Below are 20,576 nucleotides of genomic sequence, written 5' to 3'. Positions count from 1 at the left end.
AAAACAATTATGTACCACTACTTAAAAATTCCATACTCATACTGTTATCACAGATGGGAAACATGTTAAATATATAATACCAACACATGGAAAGGAATGTATAAGGGACTCATTCATTTCAGGAACTTTCCGCTGCAGGAATGAGAAATATTTTTATGTATATATTGATGTTTCTGGGCTAGAAAATGGATGATTCAAATGCTGTTTTCTCCACCAGAATGTCTCTCAATTCCGGCACATTCTGTGAGATAGATGGAGACTTTAGTTTCCATTAGAACTCTGTGGTCTTCTCAGGCAGCTGTTATGGGAAGATACCGTAGTGATATGTGAAGGATACTGTAATGTTGCTTGTTCCAGGTACTAGCTATGAATCCTGTGGGTACATATCAGCAGGTTAGGAGCCAATTAAAATGTAGCATTTTTGGTAGCGCACAGCTGCCTTATTTATTATACCTGGTTCAGTTTTGAGCGTCTATTGCCTGGAGGCTCTGCTTGAAGGTATCGTTCACACAGGGGTGGACAGTGTCTATTTGGAAGAAGATTTGTAAGGTGGTTGTTTTCCTTCCTGCCTTTCTTAAATCCCTTGACCCACCCCATTGCTGAAAGATGAACCACCATGAAATTCCAAAGCAGATGTCCTATTCTAGGCATCAGTCCACTCCAGCCTGGAACACTATGCACTCGACACTCATCTCTTTGTCCTACCTTCTCATGAGGCCAGTACTCACAGCTGGGAATACCGACTGCTGCATCACACCTGTTCAGTCAATCAAATTTCAGATTTGGTTATAGGAGGCAGTATAATGTCAACAGACATTCTGAAAGCCACGTTGAGCATTAACATTAAGGAGGACGGCAGATTTGGCCTTTTTTGCCATTGATGTACCCTCAATAGGTTTGGTGGCACCACAGCATGATCTATGGTGTCCTTTGGTTTGAGGTCATATTGTGAGGTTAAGTATGGTGTGTGTCATTCTCCACCAGTGGATATGTTCTTCATGTGGTCCAGCATAAGGATGAGTAGGTAAACAAGTGGTCCAGTGTTCACAGTGACTATCAGGCTATGCTTTCAAAGCTTGTGGCTGTGTAGTAGAGAATGTTGTGCCACATAGTCCGTTATTGTGTTTCCTGCCCACTCCATTACATTTTGATCAATCTGCCTATTCTTTTGTTAATTTGTGTGACTCTGCTCATTTACGCCTGCTGCAAACTCACAGAAGGATTTGCTGGTAGGCATAGATGAATGTATTTATTCACATCACAATGGAAAAATATCTGCTGTAAGCTCCTCAGGGAGAAGTAAACCTCCTCCTGTACATTTACTGTTTTTTGCAGTTAGCACAAAAGGGAGGCAAATGTACTACAAGGTACTGTGTTGATATCTGAACAGTTGGTACACACGGTAGTCTATGCATGGACTATATATCTGCTACGGCCATAAATATCAAACACATATGCTGTTGTGTCACTTGCCTGCTATATCTTTTTTTTGAAGGTGTAGCATAATCTACTAGACACTTAACAGCTTGCCAAGCGTCAACACTTTTGAAGCTTCCACGAGGTGAGCATTACGGGACAGCCATGTTGTGCTTTTTAGGTTTTGACTAGCCAATGCTTACGAAGTAAGCATTCGCTAGAAAAAACCTAATGAGAATAGTATATGGGGCTTGGAATCCGCCCCGTCTTCTATTGGCTAGCTCCATAAATGGAGGCTAGCCATTGGAAGACGGGCCTGTCCGTCAATGCCGGACCAGATTCGGGGGCGTTCCCGAGAATTTTTGGCTTTTGGCGACGTCACGCTACGTCAGCTGAAAGCCGATTTTCGGGAACGCCCCCGAATCTGGTAAGGCACTAGTGGCACCCCGAGCGCTCTGCCGCCTCCTACTATGGTGTAAACGCTGCCTCCCTGATTGCCGCCGCTGCCCGGGGCCGAGAATAACTTGAGGACCTCGCCGGGCCGCGGAGAGCAAGAACGAAGGAGCTGCCCTCCCATTGGCTGAGGCGGTCGAGCCCCCTCAGTGCCGCCGCGCTAGGATTGGTTCTCGAGCCGCCGCGTCATGAGCAAGAACGAAGGAGCTGCCCTCCCATTGGCTGAGGCGGTCGAGCCCCTCAGTGCCGCCGCGCTAGGATTGGTTCTTGAGCCGTCGCTTCATCGCTGGAGCCGCCCTGCGATTGGCCGCAGCTTCGTTCTGTGTTCTTGATTTTATCAATAACTAAAATGGCCCCTACACACAGATTCATAGATGAACCAAACGGATGTTTTCCCTTCATAAATAGGGCGATCTGCCATCACAAGGCACATGGGACTGACACAAAATAACTTCATTTACATTACAAACATTTGAAAATGGCATTTTACTGGGGATAATAAGACAGACCAAGGTTCTGCGTTGTTTCCATCGCACCTGCAGTCTCCGCTGCCCCGCCCTCTGCTGCCCTCCCTGATTCGGTTTCGTTTCTTCAGTCTGCTCTAAGAAGAAGAGGAAGGGCGAGGACGACTGAAGGGAAACAACAGACTAACGGGAGCCAGTCGGAGGCACGAGCGTCCTGCAAACAGAGAGGAGCGAGAGAGTGACCGGTATCCGACCAGCCTCCCGGGAACATCAGCTGTTGTCTAGAGTGACCGGCATGCACCTGGCAAACCAAAGGCAGACCTGTCCCAGCTCCAGGAGCGACAGACAGGCACGCGGCAACCCAGGCTGTGCTCAGTGCACCAACTCTAGGAGTGACTGGCCGCACCCGGCAGGTAAGGCTGTACCCGGTACTAACTCTGGGAGTGACTGGCACGCACCCGGCGTCGCACAGTACACCACCTGTAGGAGTGACCTACTCGTCTGCGGCGCCTCTTGTTTTTACTGAAATCCAAATAAAAAGTTACTAAACAGTGACCACGATTGTAGAACCAGTGGGAATCTCCAATGATTCAGCACTTTATCGATTCAGCTGAAACACTGTCTTAAATTGCACCATTTGGCAGAGATAAACATGGCCCTGCTCCAGCTAGGTAGATAAGGATGAGCCCAGACACAGCAGAAGTGGCAAGAGAGGGAAATGGCGCCGAGGCAGCTCAGCGGTAAATTCACTTGAGTTAGCCAGGTGGTAAACACAGTAGTGCGTGCAAAACGGCACAATGACCACCGTGGTATTTACAGCTCGGCGGTAACGGCAGATCATTGGAAAAAAACAACTTCCTGAACACCCATGGGTGCAAATGCCGGCTTAAAATTATAGACCGTGAAGACAGGTTGAGGGTAAATGTGCTTAGAAATAAAGACAGTGAGTATGGTTTCAAAGTAAAGGAAGTTCTGTTGTAAAGTCGGCGATGACGAATTTTAGGTAAAGACAGCCCAACGTGCGGCTCGATGGTTAATTGCACATTGACACGCTTCAAGTGCTGCGTCACCCCTCTGCCCCTCTATCACCCCGTGAGATAAGTTGCTGGCGCTCCAGAAAGTCTCTGCATACTCATTTTAGGCTGGTTTACAGACGCCCACGGATTGCTTGTCAGATGGTACAGGGCCGTGTCGTGATTTTAACGTGTAAAAGGAAACTATGAGACAGAAATTGAGGCCCCTCGGCAGTATGTAACGTGTCTGCCCCTGAGAGCTGTATGGGGCTTTCGGTTGTGTTACCTGCGCCGGTGAGAGGTGTTTGGGGCGTACGCGTAGTCTGGCACCATCCCCAGTTTGGGGGATCTGTCCCGTTGTTACCTGCATGGGGAGCGGTATAAGGACTTTATGGCTGTTTTTAGAAGCTGTGTACTGTGTAGTCCTGGGGCCGAAAGAGACGGTGGAGCCAACGACCGCACACAGCCTTGCTGCCCGACGGTGCCATTGGTGGTCAACGCTGGCACGAGTGGATCCTGCTACCGCTCCAGAGTCTCTGCGTCTACCGGTGGGATCGTGAGTGCCGGTGTTACGCCCCGCCTTTAGTGCTGTCCGACGATCCCAGTGATTGAACTCACCGATGCCGGACTGCCGCCTTTGCCCTGGATTGCATGGGAGGCATTGCGATGCGGAAATGGCTTTGGGGAGTCCCCTAGTCGGAGGGGAGGAGCTCCGGTGAGTAGCGATGTCCAAACTGCAGAGCTGCAGGTTGTAGCTACTCATGCTCTATATAATTCACTAGAAACTTCCTCCTTCTTAGAAATAAACTTCTCTCCAACTTCTTGGGAATAATCCTGTGCTTTGAAAATATCTGGGTAACGCTGGCTACATCTTCCACCTTCTGTGGCATGGAGCTCAGGCTATCACGACTGCAGTGTTTGAGTCTCGTAATTCAGATCTTTCCCTTGATGCATGTTTCTCTTTGAACTCCTCCTATGCTATGGCTACCTTTCTGTTACTTTCATTTAGACGTTCTTTTCAGTCCTGATTTGCATGTCTTTTCACAGTTTTTGGCTTGAAGGATTTGCTCGGTGTATCACAGTAAGGTTTGTAAATTGGCATACCATGTTTGCCATCCTAATCATAGCTTTCACGTTAGATCGCCGTGGTTTAAGCATTGTTGGCTGAACCCTTTTTTAGCTTTTAGCTTGTGCTGTTTTCAAATCCCGGATTGTTTTGCTATGTTCAGAGTATCGCATCGCAGGCTTTCTTTCCATGGTGCATGATTGTGGTACACAAAAATCTGAACACTTGGTGATTTTGCTGCCTTTCATGGGTACTCCCTCATGTATGACTGCTTCCATGCTGGGATCAATTGCACATATTTAGTGGACACCTACGCAGAATGCAGAGGGCTTATACTTTTTCAGAACTGGTTGACTTTCTTTATCCGGAGGTGCTGAAGAGTCTGTTTCTTTCTGAGCACATCGCTTTGGTAAGTCAGGGCCAATCTAGTTAAATCTGTCCCTGCAGGGAAAGAGCCGTTACAACCCGACCGTTTCCACGCAGTGCCTTTATCACGCAGGCAGTGCCACGCAAAAACTGTTACCATTCATAGCCTTTACCATGCATTTTATTTCAATGTACTTGGTGAGGGCATTACTGGTAACGGCAACTGCGTGGTAAAGGCTATCTGGGTCGTTAGAGGAGTGAAGAGGTCCCTGAGCCTCCTCTTGATGACGTGTGTGAAGTGCCTCACAAGAGTTGCCTCGTCATGAAAAGGTAGGGGGATTGTTGATTTTATTTGAAAGGACCTGAGGGCAAGGGGACAGATTTAGGATTCAGGGCAGAAGCTGTGTATTTTTTAAAAAGGGCTGGAGGCTAGGAGGGGGTTGCGCAGGGTTCTAGATTTAGGGTTTGGGAAGGGTCAGGTATTTCTTAAGAGGGAGGGGGTCACGCTGGGGTCTAGATTTAGGGCTTAGGGAAGGGTCGGGTAATTGTTAACAGGGCGAGGTTCGATCTGGGGTGTAGATTTAGGGCTTAGGGAACCAGCTTAAGGACTGAGGGCAGGGGTTAGGGAAATCTTTTAACACTCATAGGCTTTTACCATACATGCTTTACAACAAATTACATTGTAAAAGCAAGCGTGGTAAAGGATATACATGGTAAAGGCATTTGTGTTGTAACGCATACAAGCAAATTGAGCAAAATGCCTAAAATATGTTACTGTGCAATTTTTTTTTTTAAAGAAGCTAGACCACATGCACTCATTCTATGTTCTGCAGCAAATTCATCTGTCTTATACCTTCAGAAAGAATGGTAAAAAAATATCCCACGTTCATTAGAACTGCTACTCCAGTGATAATACTCACAACAAGATAAAAAATGTGAATGAGATACATCATTCATCCTACCACATTTTCACACATCCATACATCATTCATCCATGCAACATTTTATCCATCCATACATCCACCTTTTCTTCCATCCGTCCTTCTTCCATCCACACTTTCATCCTTCCACGCATCCTTTCATCCATTCATCCACACTTTCAACAATCCATCCTGCATCCCTCCACCCTTCCATCCTTCCATCCATACATCCATCCTTTAAACATCCACATTTCTAACCATCCACCCATCAATCATCCACCCACATTTTCACACATCCATTCATCCATGCAACATTTTATACATCAATCTTCATATTCTTCAGAAGTTATAGGGTTAATTAAACTAGTAAAGTCACTGTGCAATATTGTGCCTATGCATGGTTCTGTGTGTCATCCACATGTGCCTTATTAGTGTTTTACAACAGTACATGCACTCACATTCTAAGACCTTGACCTCATTGTGTATGTTGTTTAAAAAAGTTTCTAAGCAGCTGCCTGCGTCCATCTGAGAGTGGCTTCAATAAGATATATTGTCCACCATTGTATAGTTAGAAAGGAATATATTCTTTATAATGAACAGTTGCAAATAACTCTCTCCAAACCTTTATAAAACTCTAAGGGCTTAGTGTACATTGCCAAACAAGGGGAAGGCTCTCTGTGTGTGGGCGGGGGGCTCTGTGTGTGGGGGGGGCTTTGTAGGAGGTGGCTCGCAGTGTATAGGGGAGGCTCACAGTCTGTGGAGGGAGCTCGCAGTGTGTGTGGGGGGGCTCGCAGTGTGTGGTGGTGCTCGCAGTGTGTGGAGGGGGCTCTGTGTGGGTGTGTGTTGGGGACTCTCTGTAGGTGTTTGTGGGTGTCATTTGCAAAAGATAAAGCTAGTGGCATTGCAAATAACAATGCCATTTATTTATGTTAAAAAAAAATGGTCAAGAGCTTTGCCAACAGCTCAAACTTTAACAAAGGCAAAACCATTGCATTGTAAATGCTTGTTGCTTTATGAGAGTCACTCGTCCACCAGGTCATGTGTGGTGGACATTTGGGTATAGTACTTCCAACTTGGCAGATTACTCTCAATATTTCAGCCTAACAACTGCAAAGTGTTGCCATAGGTGGAGGAACCATGTTTGACCAATGAACATCGTGATAATTTCATCTGATATATGCCAAAGCTAAAGCTGGTTTGATGTTGGAATTTATGATTCACCCTCCTATAAACCATGTACTTTACTTACATTTCAAATCTACACCTGTCTGAACCAAACCTGGGTGTGCTCATCCTCATTCAGAAGAGTAAACAAGTGCCACATGCATTTATATTTGGAGCTTACTAAATTAAATGTGTTGAATTAACAGTAAAGGTGTGTGGTCTCTGTTTTTGGTGCCTGCACGAATGTTTTTGCATAAAGACATTCCCTATTTGATTATGTCATTTGGATTTTTTTTTTACAGGAAGAAGATTCTTTGCAAATTGAAGAAAAAATCAAATGGGGTGATGGGTTTGCAGTGGTTTATTCCGTGACAGACCGATGTAGTTTTGATGAGGTGATGAGACTGTGTTTCTTGATTAACCACATCCACTCCAACACGAAACGAGGGACCAGCGACCAACCACCTGTTGTGATTGTGGCCAACAAGAAGGACCTGCAATTTGACAGGATGGTGTCTACAGAAGACGGGGACAGCCTTTCCAAGGCGTTGAAATACCCTTGCTACGAGATCTCCACCAGAGACAGCTATGAAGAGACCGTGATGGTGTTCAATGCACTTTACTACGAACTGTTAAAACAAGGCAACTTTTCCCCTGGGGCCTGCAACAAGAGGAAAACTGTGTCCAAACTGATGGAGAAGATACCTAAGATTTATGCGAATTCGGCTCTGAATTCGAGTGGCAGAAGTTTAAGTTTTAACTCGTACCGCGAATACATTCCTGAATAGCTTCCCTGACTGTAAATGCCACAGCAGATGTTTGCCAAGAGTCTTCCGCCAATAAAGTCGCAGCTGTGCTGTGGCACCAGACACAGACTGCCAAGCGTCAACAGATGCAGCAGTATTTATGTTACATTGTGTGCTTCTGTTTGCTTGTTTTGTTGTAGGATAGATGGGGAATTTAGTAAATGTATGATTTATATGAGCACACTGGACGGATACATGCACACACAAACACGCACACACACAAACACACACGTACATTTGGAATTAAATTCAGCCACTGTGGAACAGCACTTTACCGTGTGTCATGCTTGGCCTGTGGTCGGAACATGGCCTCGCAGCTTTTCCCCCGAGTTAATAACAACTCTTTAAAATAAAACTTGAGCTAAGCTGGCTATGTTCTCAAAGATGAATGAGAGCGTGTCTTCATATACCTTGTATATCTTTTTTACTGGGGTTGTTGCTACACGCCTGAAACAAAAGAACCGTTTGCAAGAGAGTTCTAGGCCTATTTTAAAGACCCTATGCACAAGCATAATCACATCCTGATTTTGAAACGAGAAAGACAGTCTGCATTTATGTTCTTGTACCCAGGAGCATACTTAAGTCAGAAATCATATTCTTGCAAACGGTATAGCCATTTTGCAATTTTCTGTGTTGTTCTGCCAGCAGCCTTAGTAGTAAAAATATCAATGAGTGGTCTGTGGTAGGTACTCAACTCAAAGTTAGTCCCCCATGCATATGCTTTAAAGTAATTGACGCCACATTAGCATACCAACACTTCTTTTGATGACAGAATAAGGGGCCTCTGCACCCTTCAGTGTGCGCGAACACTACAACTCGCTCAAATCCATTTTTCTTCTGCATCAATACAATTTCTAACCTATAAGCACTCACTTCCACCACACCATGATCTTACCATGCAGAACAAAAGGTTTGAGGGCCACAGCTTTCTAGAATATCCGTTTTCATTTCTTCAAAACCTAGCTGACACTCATCAGTCCTTCAGAGAAGCTGCACACTTTTTTCATTAAGACCCTTAGATTGTGTACTTTTTCTGCAAAATGCTGAACAAACTTAGAATAGTATTCAGCCAATCCTAAAATAGAGTGTAATTGCTATTTGTCAATTGGTGATGTGGAATATTCATTGGCCTCACTTCATCTCTTTTTGGGCTTAACTCCATACCCTGACAGCTTGTGCCCAGGTAATCTACTTGCATCACTTCAAACTTGTACTCCTCTGTACTCACAGTTCATCATGCCTCGTGCAATTTCTTCAGGACTTAAATCAACACCCTATCATGACTGTTCACATACACACCCCATACTAATATGTCATCCTGGAACACTTGCACATTCATGGTACCCTTTAAAATACTACTCATGAGTCTTTGAAAAAATGTGGAAGGAGATGCCAGCCCAAATGGCATGCGCACAAATTAGAACGCGCCCTCAGGTGTTATAAATGAAGTGAAATATTTAGAATCGAAATTTAACCTAACCTGGTGATATGCATTGGATAAATCAATCGATAAAAAGTACTTGCCATTTTTAATGCTGATTATAATCTTGCTTATACATGGCAAAGGATGGCGGTCAACTCAGAAGTCGCAGTTCAAGTCTCTCAAGTCCACACACATGTGCTATTTGCCATTGGACTTGCATGCCAAAACAATGGAACTAAGCCGTTCAGATGCCTCCATCAGTTCTATAATTTTAGCTTCACATAATCTGTCCAGCTCTTCCTTCAGCTGTGCCGTAGTGCAAACAGCACATTTCTCACTTTGCTTATCACTGGAGTACTCCCAGCCTTCAACATAATATGGTGCTCAAATTTAATCAGGCATCAAAGTTTACTATTAAACAAGTCAAGATATTTGACATTCCACTTCTATATTTACGCATCCTCAGTCAACAACACCTGATCGGGATCGTCGGGATAAAGTAGAATAGCCAAGGATCTTTTCTCTTTCCATCCCAAAAGAGCACCTCCTCTATCCATAACATATACCTTCCCATTTGCACTCCTGTCTTTTTAAGACAAACAGCACTTAAAAACTCCCAACAGTGGTCATTTAACTCCACAATATCCTTCAGGCTCAATGTCTGGCTGTAAGAGCTTAGATACTGTCACACTCTCCCACACCTTTTTATCGATTATGGTGTATGGGAAATATGAATCTACCCACATCAATACATTAATATTGTCTATCATTAGGATGCACTTGGGTGGATAATAAACCAGCTTTAATTTCGTTAACAGTGTTTTCGCAAATTACTATTACCTCAATACCATCTTCTTCAGAGTATTCTACCTTGTACTGTCTTATAATCTTTATAGATAATTTCCAAGATTCACCATTTCCGGACCTACACATCCTTTAAAAATGGTCCAATTCTTTGAAAATGTTTTTAACACTTTTCTACCCTCAACCCCCAAATCGTGTTTCAACAACATAATGTTGCGAGATGCCAGAAAAGTTTCCCCAACCTATTGCTTCTAGATAGGTTTCAAATAATTCACACCAATCTTCCTACACCATGGCTGGATTCCCTAGGATTCAGCAAAAAATTGGGCAGAGCTAATACCAATGTGGTATCCATGCTTGTGCATAAGTATGTATGTTAGTAGTAAATAAAAATAGTGTGCCTCGAATATGCACAATTAAAAGATATTCAGTCAATAATGCAAAATACAGTTTTACACCAGATGCAGTTCGCTCCAATAACACAACAATCTAAATTAAACCAAATATTCACATGCACATATTGCTTAAGGACATAGCAAATTAAAGTAATCAAAGTAGCCACCATTGTCTTGGGTGCACAAAACTTTTCACGATCTGCAAAGTTCCTTTAAAAGCTCATGCACAGATCCAGATCAGGACTGAAGAACAGTTACCACGATTTCTGCAAATCTTTCCCTAATGCTTTATTGTCACAACACACCACCGCGTTGTGACACAATTGCCGAAATAGAATGCTCTTCCTGTGTGTTTCCCTGAAAAAATGCATCACTGCACCGCAGGTTCTTTTAGATTACCATCTCTTCCTGCACACACAGTTGGCCCGTACACGTCTCCTTGGCAACCAATGCGTGCTCAGCATAAAGGACATAGGTGTCCTTTGGCAACCATGCGCGCCTCTTCACAATAGCACTGCAGCAACTACTCAGCGTGTGCTCTACATATCACGAGACACCTGATGCTTGCTATGCTTCTAGAAGGACGTCACAGCCACGTCCTCGGATTCCTGAAGAATAATGGCACCAATGTTTCCAACCGCTCCTAGAGACGCGTCACTTTTGAAAAAGGCAAGTGACACGAGAACCTTTAACGTACTAAACAGACCTACCTGTGCTCGCGATGTGCTTCCCAAAAATGCTCAAAATGTTCAAAAACACAGCAGGACGTCCCGGTGTAAAGTGTACAGCATACAACAGTCCGGAATAGATGGAACAGCATCATCATCAATAAATCTTTATTCAGCTGCAAATCAACCATAAAAGATTACATATCAAAACATTTCATACAATTAAAACAATCAAATTTATGTTAAAAATATTGTTTTAAGCATTATAAAATCCGTTACCAACCATGTTCCAAAGCCACACCTCAGTGGACATGTATTTATAAATCATTAAACAAATAAATTCATCTTTCAGGAGGAGCAAATATTGTAACGCAGCCCTGCACTTTCTTATATTTAAAAATCTTAAGAGTGATTTTAGAAAAGCGTGTCTAAGAGTAGTATAGAGTCCACAGAAAAACGTAAAATGTAAAGTGCTCTGTGCTGAGTCTGAGTCACAAGGACACAAATCCAGTTTTGTGTCACAATGTGCAGCACGCAGATAGGAAACCAATAAATTGGCAATACCCATCCTCAATCTTATGAGATAGAACATCTTAGGGTGATTAAAATAGAAAGAGAGATAGGGTTCAGTACTTAAAGAGCAAACCAACAATGAGTGTTCAACAACTCTTTTCTTACTATATTCTAAACCATCTCTTACTATATATAGCTATATGTCATAAACATTCTTTTCAGTTTAACTCTTGGAATATTGACTATATTACCGGTTGTGTCAATACAGTCTGGGAGCCCAGCTTACCCAGTAACTCGTGTATATACATAACCCATGGAATTTTCAGTCTCTTCTTTCACCCAAATACCATGCCATAGAAGAAGTGGTGATAACTGGAGACGAAAAGATAGTGGGGTTACACCTAATTCATTATGACAAATAGTAACGGCAGTACTTTTAGGCACTGTTAGCAACGGTTTCAGAAACATATTTTCAACTCTCTGTAAACCAGCAGTGTTACAAACCTCCCAGACACCAGCGCTGTACAAAGTGATGGTGCACGTGCGAGCCTTATATATATCTGTGATGACTTTTATAGGCTGGGAGTCTAGTTTTTTTGTGAACCTAAACATAGCCTCAATGTTACGATTAAAACCTCCAATTCTTGCCTCCACTAAGTGGGACCATGTGTTTTTTTGATTAAAAAGAATGCCCAAGTAGGAAAAGGTGGGTACACAATGTAATTTTTCATTATTAATAAAACATGTTTTTGTGTTCATGGGAGGTTTGCCGACCACCATAACATGAGCTTAGCCACATTTGTTTTCAGTGCAAGATCACTCATAAAACCATTAAAACTAGTTAAAAGCCTCTGCAGCCCCACCCCTGTTCTGGACATTAAAACACAATCATCGGCATATAGAAGTCCTGGAAGGCGTCTATAACCTATCTGGGGTACATCCATATTCCCATTGACCAAATTACTCTCCAGGTCGCTGATGTAGAGGCAGAATAAAACAGGGGCGAGGACGCAACCCTGACGGACCCCATGATCCATCTTTATTGGGGCAATGAACTCGCTGTTGACACCATACCACACTCTACCCGTTACACCCTGGTGCATTGCTGCCAAGAAGTGGGCAATCAATAGTTCTATACCCATAGAGAGCATCTTCTCCCAGAGTCTCCCCCTCTGCACCCAGTCGAAGGCAGACATCAGCTCCATGAACCCCAAATAAAGGGTTCCTCGCCTGGATACGGTGTACTTGGCGGTGACCAGGTGCAGGTTCAGAAACTGTTCGACAGTGCCAAGGCCTCTCCTGAACCCATATTCAACATCTGAGAATTTCCTCTTCTCAATTTCCTAAGTCTTTAGCCTCTCTATTATTACACATCCCATGATTTTGCATGTGCAATCAATCAATGATATGGGGCGGTAACATTTGGAGTCCGACCTATTACCCTTTTTGAAGATAGGGACTATTATCACTGTTCTCCAGAATTCTGGGGGACCATGGGCCGCCTAACATCTCAGTAAATTGGTCAGGAGTGACAACCAAAGGGGAATATTGGCTAAAACCAGATCTGCTGGCCTGCCATCAGGTCCAGAGGCCCTATTCTTGACTGTCTGGGATAAGGCTCTATCCACCTCTTCCAATGACGGCGGTGCCAGAGAAATACCCCAGATTGATAAGTAAGCCTCACATCAGAATTATTATTTATTATGTCATCTTTTATGGTTGATTTGCTGCCAAATAAAGATTTATTGATGATGATGATGAGATTCATGAGTTATTTCTCTTGTCGGAGCAGAGCAAAACAAAATGTATACTCGAAATCACATAGCTTTTAGTGCCACAAGTAAAGGGTACGCCATCCTCGTCACCACTTTTAAATCATCTGGAATGTGTGATGAAAGGTGAAAACAGGTTTATTAGTTCTGTACAACAACCCCTGAAGTCATCCTCTTTCAGTAACTGCCTGCTCTCTGCCTCTTGAATCCACACTCTTGAATCATATGGAGATAGCAACCAGATACCATAAGGTTGCTAGGATACAACATATAACATGGCTTAAAATATTGGCAAAGTCAATATGTCCCAAAGACTTGCCCATTTCGCTTTGTCATTGCTCCTTTGTTTTTGCAGGTATCTGATGTATAAGCAATCAATGGTCATTTTACACCATTGCCAATAAAACTGAACACCAATTCCACCAATATGAATTATGTCATTTATCACTGGCACTATTGTTCCATGAACAAGACAACAATGCTGTAAAGGCCTGTCTAACCTTACTAAAGGCTGGATAATGGATATCTGTGCACATAAAAGCTGTATTCTTGTTAGAGGGTGTTATCCTATCATTTTGCAAGCAGCATTATTGATCATGTATACTTATCATATTCATCCAGTGAAAAAGTTGTGACCATTATTGCTAACAGGGTTACTGTTCGAATGTATGTAGACCACCGCTCTGGCTGCCAGCGCTAATGCTCATGTGAACATATGGTATTTAATATTTGACGAAAGTATAAATGCATTCAAAAAAAGTTAGCATCCGATGAGGGTGACAATTTTACTTCAGGCCGGGTACTGCTTATATGCATGAACCTTATTACTGTTCCAAGCAAAAATATATTTTTGATGAATGATATGTACAAGAATTGTTCAGTCTTCATGGATGAATGTAAGAGTAACTATTTTCTATAGAATGTTGTTTTTTTGTAGGTCTGTGCGTTTTCAGTTTGATTTTTAAACATTTTCTGGGGATTACTGTCAAGTGGTTTCCCACTGCCATTCAATGTGTTTGGAGAAATGCTGAACAAGTGTGCATTAGCAAAATGATGATTTTGTAAAAATATTTTCTAGCTTATGTTCAAAGAATTGTCTGGAAAGAGAACCGTACTCAATAAATTTTTGCATGAGAAAGCCAAACGCTTATGGACATGCAGTGCATTGGAGCGTTATCCATTGTGCATCAGAAACGATTTTTATGGTATATGTTTTGTTATGTTGGCCTCTTGAGAATCCCATCTGATACCACAAGAGGGCAAGAGTCCATAATTCAGGTCTGGTATTACTAAAGCCACACACACTAGAAGATCTGCCATGCACCGGAATTACTTATTGATCAATTGTGTTTCCCGTTGATCACTAATAGGCAGAAACAAAGGACAGACTATTATGACTTTAGATTCTAAACCACTGCTTGGAATGGTTCCTCCGATTTTTGTGAGAAAAACGTGTTGTTTTTTTATCCACAGTAAAAGTATTATTTAAAGGAAATTTAGTGGTTCGGTGAAATTACTTTTTCGATCTGTACCCCCTACAGAAATGCAGCCACGTCTGTACGAAACAGCATGTGCAGCTTTCTGTAAACAGTTTCTAATTTGTTTTACACCTGAAAATAATCTTTCAAACGATTATGACATTTTACACTAAATACAGCATCCAGATTTATAAAAGCTAGGAATACAACATTCATCAGCTGTATACATTTTATGCAAATCTGTTTAAATATAGGCTGTGATTCTGAAGCCTGCGTTGTGATTACTTTGGTAAAGTAACGTTAAATCACTTTTATGCGAATCAGTGAGGAGAATACAAGCAGCTTTCAGCTTTATTAAAGGCCCTTAACAAGCACCAATGACCACAACACATTCATTGGCAGCACCAGTACTTTCCCTTTTAGGTGGCAAAATATTTAACCGATCAGTGTCACCAATTCTCAGCAGAACAGCAGTAATTTAGTCAAAATAATGGAAAAACCTTCCAGGAGGAACTCATTAGCTGTAGTGGAATAACCTTAGGATTCTACAGCATGCCTCAAAACTACTGTCATGTATACACAAAAACAATATACACTGTACATTTAATGCAGAGAATAGTATTTTAGAGACATATTACAGTACATTTAAGGCTTGTTTTATACTGGAATGCCCCCCTCATGGTATGCCCGCATAATCCCATGTTCTGAGTGCCCAACTGCATGTTTATCTGGTCTTCTGCTTTTAGTTTGGCCTTGCCATCACACTAATCTAGTGTGTGCACAAAGATCTAGATAAATCCCACACTTAGGGCCCAATTACAATGGCGGCGTAACGGAGCGCAGGAACCCCCCCGATGCCGCGGCGGTCCTGCCATGCAAATTAGGATGTGTCCACCACACTGGCGGACGCATCCTGTGTCTTTTCCATTGCGGGTGGATTTGCTGGCTGCAGACCCGCCCGCAAGGGAAAAGGACTGTGCAGGGCACTGCCATGCACTACATGCAGGCACCACGTGGTGCCTGCCATGGGGGGGGGGGGGGGGTACCTAGGTACCACCCCCATGTGCACCCCCAACCCCTTCACCCTGGGGGCCCACAACGGCTGCAGGCAGACAGGAGCCACATGTATTTTTAGGTCTCGTTGAGCCATTGCGTTAGCAATACATACGAGATATAAAGTAAGGGCTTTGAAAAGTGCTCCTAAGATACGGATTGGGTACAGTGCATGTGAGCACAACCACGCGCATTGTGCACAGCTTCCAATTGCCACCAGATACTTCGAGCGCGCCGCGCTCCTCCTTTGCTGCCACACGCATTCAGCTCACCCCCCATATGCTCGCTCGCCAATGTCCCTCCCACCCTTCCTTTGATCTCTGCTTTTCTTTGAACTTTCAGCGCGAGTTCTCACAGGCTCCTCTATGCCCCCTTCTTTTAATGGCCCTCCCCATCCCCCAGCACAGAGCGTGTATCGCTTGTTGTTTTCTTCCTGCCTGCTTCTACACAGCCCATGTTATTACCTTTTGTTCACTCAGGTGGTTACCCCACCCCGCTTTTCTCGAATACATGTTCTTTTCGGTAAGTGTCCAGCGCTCAGATTCTACAATACTCTGCTTGAACCCGGACCCCTGCTCAGTCCACGGTGTGCTTAAATGCTTGAAGTTTTCCCTGGTTTCTAAATTTCTGTGCTGCTACTTATATCAATTACTGTCCTGTGCTGGACTTCACTAATTGCTTGTTTCTTTTTTCTTTTTGCATTTTGTTTAAGCCACTGACTTTATTACATTACCCACGCTGCTGGCGTTAACCTTTCAAATCCACTTTTTGCTGCTGTACTGTCCCTCACCTTTTAGCAAATTAAGTTGTTATGTGGGGCTGTTAGGGCAGGCCGATGGTAGGTGGTATTGCAAGTTATTTCACCCTTCAACCCCTCTCAACTCATGTAACCTCCTTCAGCGCTGTGCACCCCTTCACACACTCGCACATAGCTGACCATCGCTGCCTGCTCTCTTCAGAGAGGGCAGGTATTGGATGGGCGTGTCTCCTGTTAAGGGGCGTCTTTCATTCCAGTTACCTTACACAAGGTTGCACTCATTTTTATTGTTCCGGGAATATTAGCTTATTCGGAATTATAGGATGTCGAGCGACTCCGTTACTCGAACCCGATTCACAGTTCTAAAGTCAGCAGGTCTGGCCATTACACCGCATCCTGGGGTAAGGGGAGAGGGGCAGGCAATGCCACATGGAGGCTCAGCTCATCATGGGCTTGAGGTGCCAACAGGACCTCGGGCTGAGCCAGAGCCAGGCATCTCCCCCCCCTCCAGTATTCAGGGAGCTGAGCTGAGCCTGCCAGGCCCTCTCTACAGGCTTCTGCTCTGTTGATGTGGACGGAATTAAACGAAGAGTGTACTGTAAGGTGATGCCACGAGTCCTCGCTTCCTTCTTGAAGGCTCTGCGCACAAGGCGTCTCTTCACCTTCTCTGTACATCTATCTCCCGTAGCGCCTCGCTCTGCACACAGCTGCTTTCTCCTAGCGCTGTATGCTTCTAGCTCACTAAAGCCTCACAAAAGTTTGATGATGAGTTCAAGCGCAGTGAAAGGCCTTTTACAATAGTTGACTAGTTATCTTTTATTTGTTTATTGGTGCATTTGAATGTTAAACAGGTACTGCTAATAAGGCGAAATCTTTGTCCAGATGGTGTTACTGTGAGTAAAAAAGACAAAATAGTTAAGTAATAATAACAAAATGTGTTACATTTTGCCGCATAATTTGCCTTTTCTTGCCATATATTTTAGCGGCATGCTTTGGTCCATCACTGCCACATAATCACAGTAGTCCTAGATATAATGTTCTAGTTAGACCACTATTTCTATGTCAGGAGAGTTTAAAAGCTCAGAAATGGACATGTGCATACTTTTGTAATCGTCTAGCGTAGGGGCGGCATGTCGGGGTCTCGCGCATGACCGATTTTGCATTTATTTTCTCACATATCGGTAGTTTTTGTAAATACAGTTGGGTAATTTAGGGGGCTCCCGGACATGTCACGGCAGCTTCTTTTGGCGTTTCAGGTATAATCACCCTTGGATCTCAAGAGGCTAACTCTCGGGTCTCACCGGAGGGTCACTTTATTATCTCACGTGAAGGTCATTTGAGGATATATTGTGAGGGTCACTTTAAGAGCTAACATGAGGGTTACTTTATTAAATGCTTTAGATTTCACAGGAAGGTCTCCATCAGCCGGCCAATTAATAAATGTACTGGTACACTGCTTTATCCCAGTTGCGATAGATGCAAAGCAGAAGTGTGCCTGGGATTTATTGAGGCTTAACAGCAGTGCTAGGTATAACTCGGACCGAACGTCAAGGGGGAGCAGGAAGTCTGGAAGCACATGCTTCAGAATATGAGCATAAACTGTATGCTCCTCAGAGCTGACAACATTACGCTTATCTGCCCCCTCACCCGCCCCACACACACACAGCCAGCCACACACACACACAACCACACACAACCACACATCCAACCACACATACACAACCACACACAGAACCAACCGTCAGTGCACACTTTCACCAAGCACAAACACCATCAGTCATCAGTGCATGCTTTCACCGGACACAAACACCTCCAGCCATCAGTGCATGCTTTCACCAGACACCAAAACCACCAGCCGTTAGTGCATGCTCCCACCAGGCACACACCACAAGACGTCAGTGCGTGTTTTCACCAGGCACACACACACCACCAGACGCCAGTGCACGCTTTCACCAGGTACACACACACCACCAGCCGTCAGTGCACGCTTTCACCAAGCACACACACACACCACCAGCCGTCAGTGCACGCATTCATCAGACACACACCACCAGCCGTCAGTGCACTCTTTCACCAGGCACACACACCATCAGCCGTCAGTGCACGCTTCCACCAGGCACACACACGACCAGCCAGCAGTACACACTTCCACCAGGCACACACACTACCAGCGATCAGTGCACAATTTCTACAGACACACACACCACCAGCCATCAGTGCACACATCAATTGTTAACGCATCCACAATTAACTATTGTAACAATAGCAGTATGGCGCACTTTACTTTTAAACATATTCATTTAAAGCGCACCATTGCTACAAAAATAAATACACATTTTCTTGGCCTACAATTTATAGACTTTTGTTGCAATTGGTGTTGCAATATTTAGCAATGCCAATAGCTCAAACTTAATTATTGCGAGACCTATTGCATTGTAAATGCTTGTTTTGTCCAGCATCTTGGGTTACATTTACCAACAGGAGTAAAACATGGAGACAAAGGTGTGTCCCTGCCACCCATGGTACATGACAGAGAGTAGAGGTAACAACACATCTTATAAATATGAAATGCATTGTGCCTCCACTACAACACCAATGCGAAATATACCATTGGATGGCTTCCAACCCTTTTACTATTTCCTTCTGTCCATGTTTTGCATTGATTATTTAGGCTGCTAATGTAATGTGATCCTCTTTAAAGTGTAGTCCCTACCTTTCTATGTCATTGTCTCCCTCCAGGTTTTTTTTAGCCAGCATGACTCTTTCAGCCCCTCTTCCAGTATCTTGCACCCGGGATAGTAACTATTTCCAATTCACATCTTCTTTCTAGTCACAAATACAGACTTACCTTGTACTCAAGCATGACATTAATGGGTATATTGCTACAGTTCTGAATGTGCTACATTGGCCGGGCAAGCAGTGTGCTTGAAAGAACGTCAATCAGCATAACATTTCTGGGATGTCCGAAGTCCACTTCTACTGTTCATATGCTCTTCAGGTCCTGTTGTCAAAAGGGCAATCTGGTTGTGCCAGTGACTCTTTGTTAGAAAACGTTCAGGCTCTATACACCAGGTCGTGGAGGAAAGCATTTAATATTTGTTTCTCAAATGTTCTGTGCAACAAAGCAGATAATGCATTACTCCATGTTTTAAACTACTTGTTTATTTCAACAAAATAAAACCAATGTCAAGGGTAAGACAAACTATTACAACCTCAAAATTACAGTAAATCAAGAAAAAGCTGCACAGGAAGGGTACTTTTTATCAAATATTGGAGGAGCGCTTGAGATAGATGAATGAGGTGAACCAGGTGATCAGATTGATCTGACTGTCAAAAGCAATGAAAACAATGGCAGTGGAAAAATAGACTGCATAATTGCAAATAAATCACTAAATTTACAAGCTATATGGCCACAAAATGTTAATTATTTAGCATGCATCATTAATCACTGAGACTATAAAGACCTGACTTGTCTCAGTAGGCTGGGTGTACTAAATCTGTTCTCAACTGTAGAAGAGGTATTACAAACTGGGCTGGAGAATATAACTTTATTTACTAAGGAACAGATATGTGTGGGGAAATTGCACAAAAGTGTTAAGATGAACGTGAATCGCAGTGTTGCCAAGTGAGAACAATATAATAAGGAAATGCTTCATATGTCATTATCATCTCTTATCATGAAAATATTGTCTGTAATGTCTCTTAATTGTTTATTTTTCGAGAAATGAATGGAGCTTGTTTTCTAATTTCCTATAATGTGATTTGCCAGATGTTCTGTACCTAAGCAAATGGTGGAGGGACGAGGGGGATAGCCTTGTAATGTATAATTTTTGAAAATATACAGTTGGATACAAAGTTATTAAATCTATTCTGTTGGTCAGCGCAGTATAATTTGCCATCATTCATTTTGGGAAACTCTCTTATACAAATTGCTTTTGGTGGTTCTACCACCTAGGATAACTCTACATGTTCCAATGATCTTTCAGCATTTAAAGATTTCAAGACTTCTACATTATATTTTTACTTCAGTGGAATCTTCTGCACC

The 20,576-nt window shown here is 43.3% G+C and overlaps 1 protein-coding gene across 1 annotated transcript in view; it reads left to right on the top strand.

Annotated features, from left to right (window-relative positions):
• The window catches only part of LOC147733284 (ras-related and estrogen-regulated growth inhibitor-like), a 382,108-nt gene extending 374,317 nt beyond the window's left edge, over positions 1 to 7,791 (top strand). The window contains exon 4 of the mRNA XM_086957842.1: positions 7,165 to 7,791. Within this exon, the coding sequence (XP_086813968.1) occupies positions 7,165 to 7,650 (486 nt within the window). The 3' untranslated portion in view covers positions 7,651 to 7,791. The remainder of the gene's footprint in view (positions 1 to 7,164) is intronic.
• Positions 7,792 to 20,576: the final 12,785 nt, after the last annotated feature.

This window comes from Lissotriton vulgaris, chromosome 2_1, assembly GCF_964263255.1.
Source record: "Lissotriton vulgaris chromosome 2_1, aLisVul1.2, whole genome shotgun sequence".
NCBI lineage: Eukaryota > Metazoa > Chordata > Amphibia > Caudata > Salamandridae > Lissotriton > Lissotriton vulgaris.
Note: the sequence above shows the minus strand (reverse complement) of the source record. Positions and strands in the feature narration are given on the sequence as shown.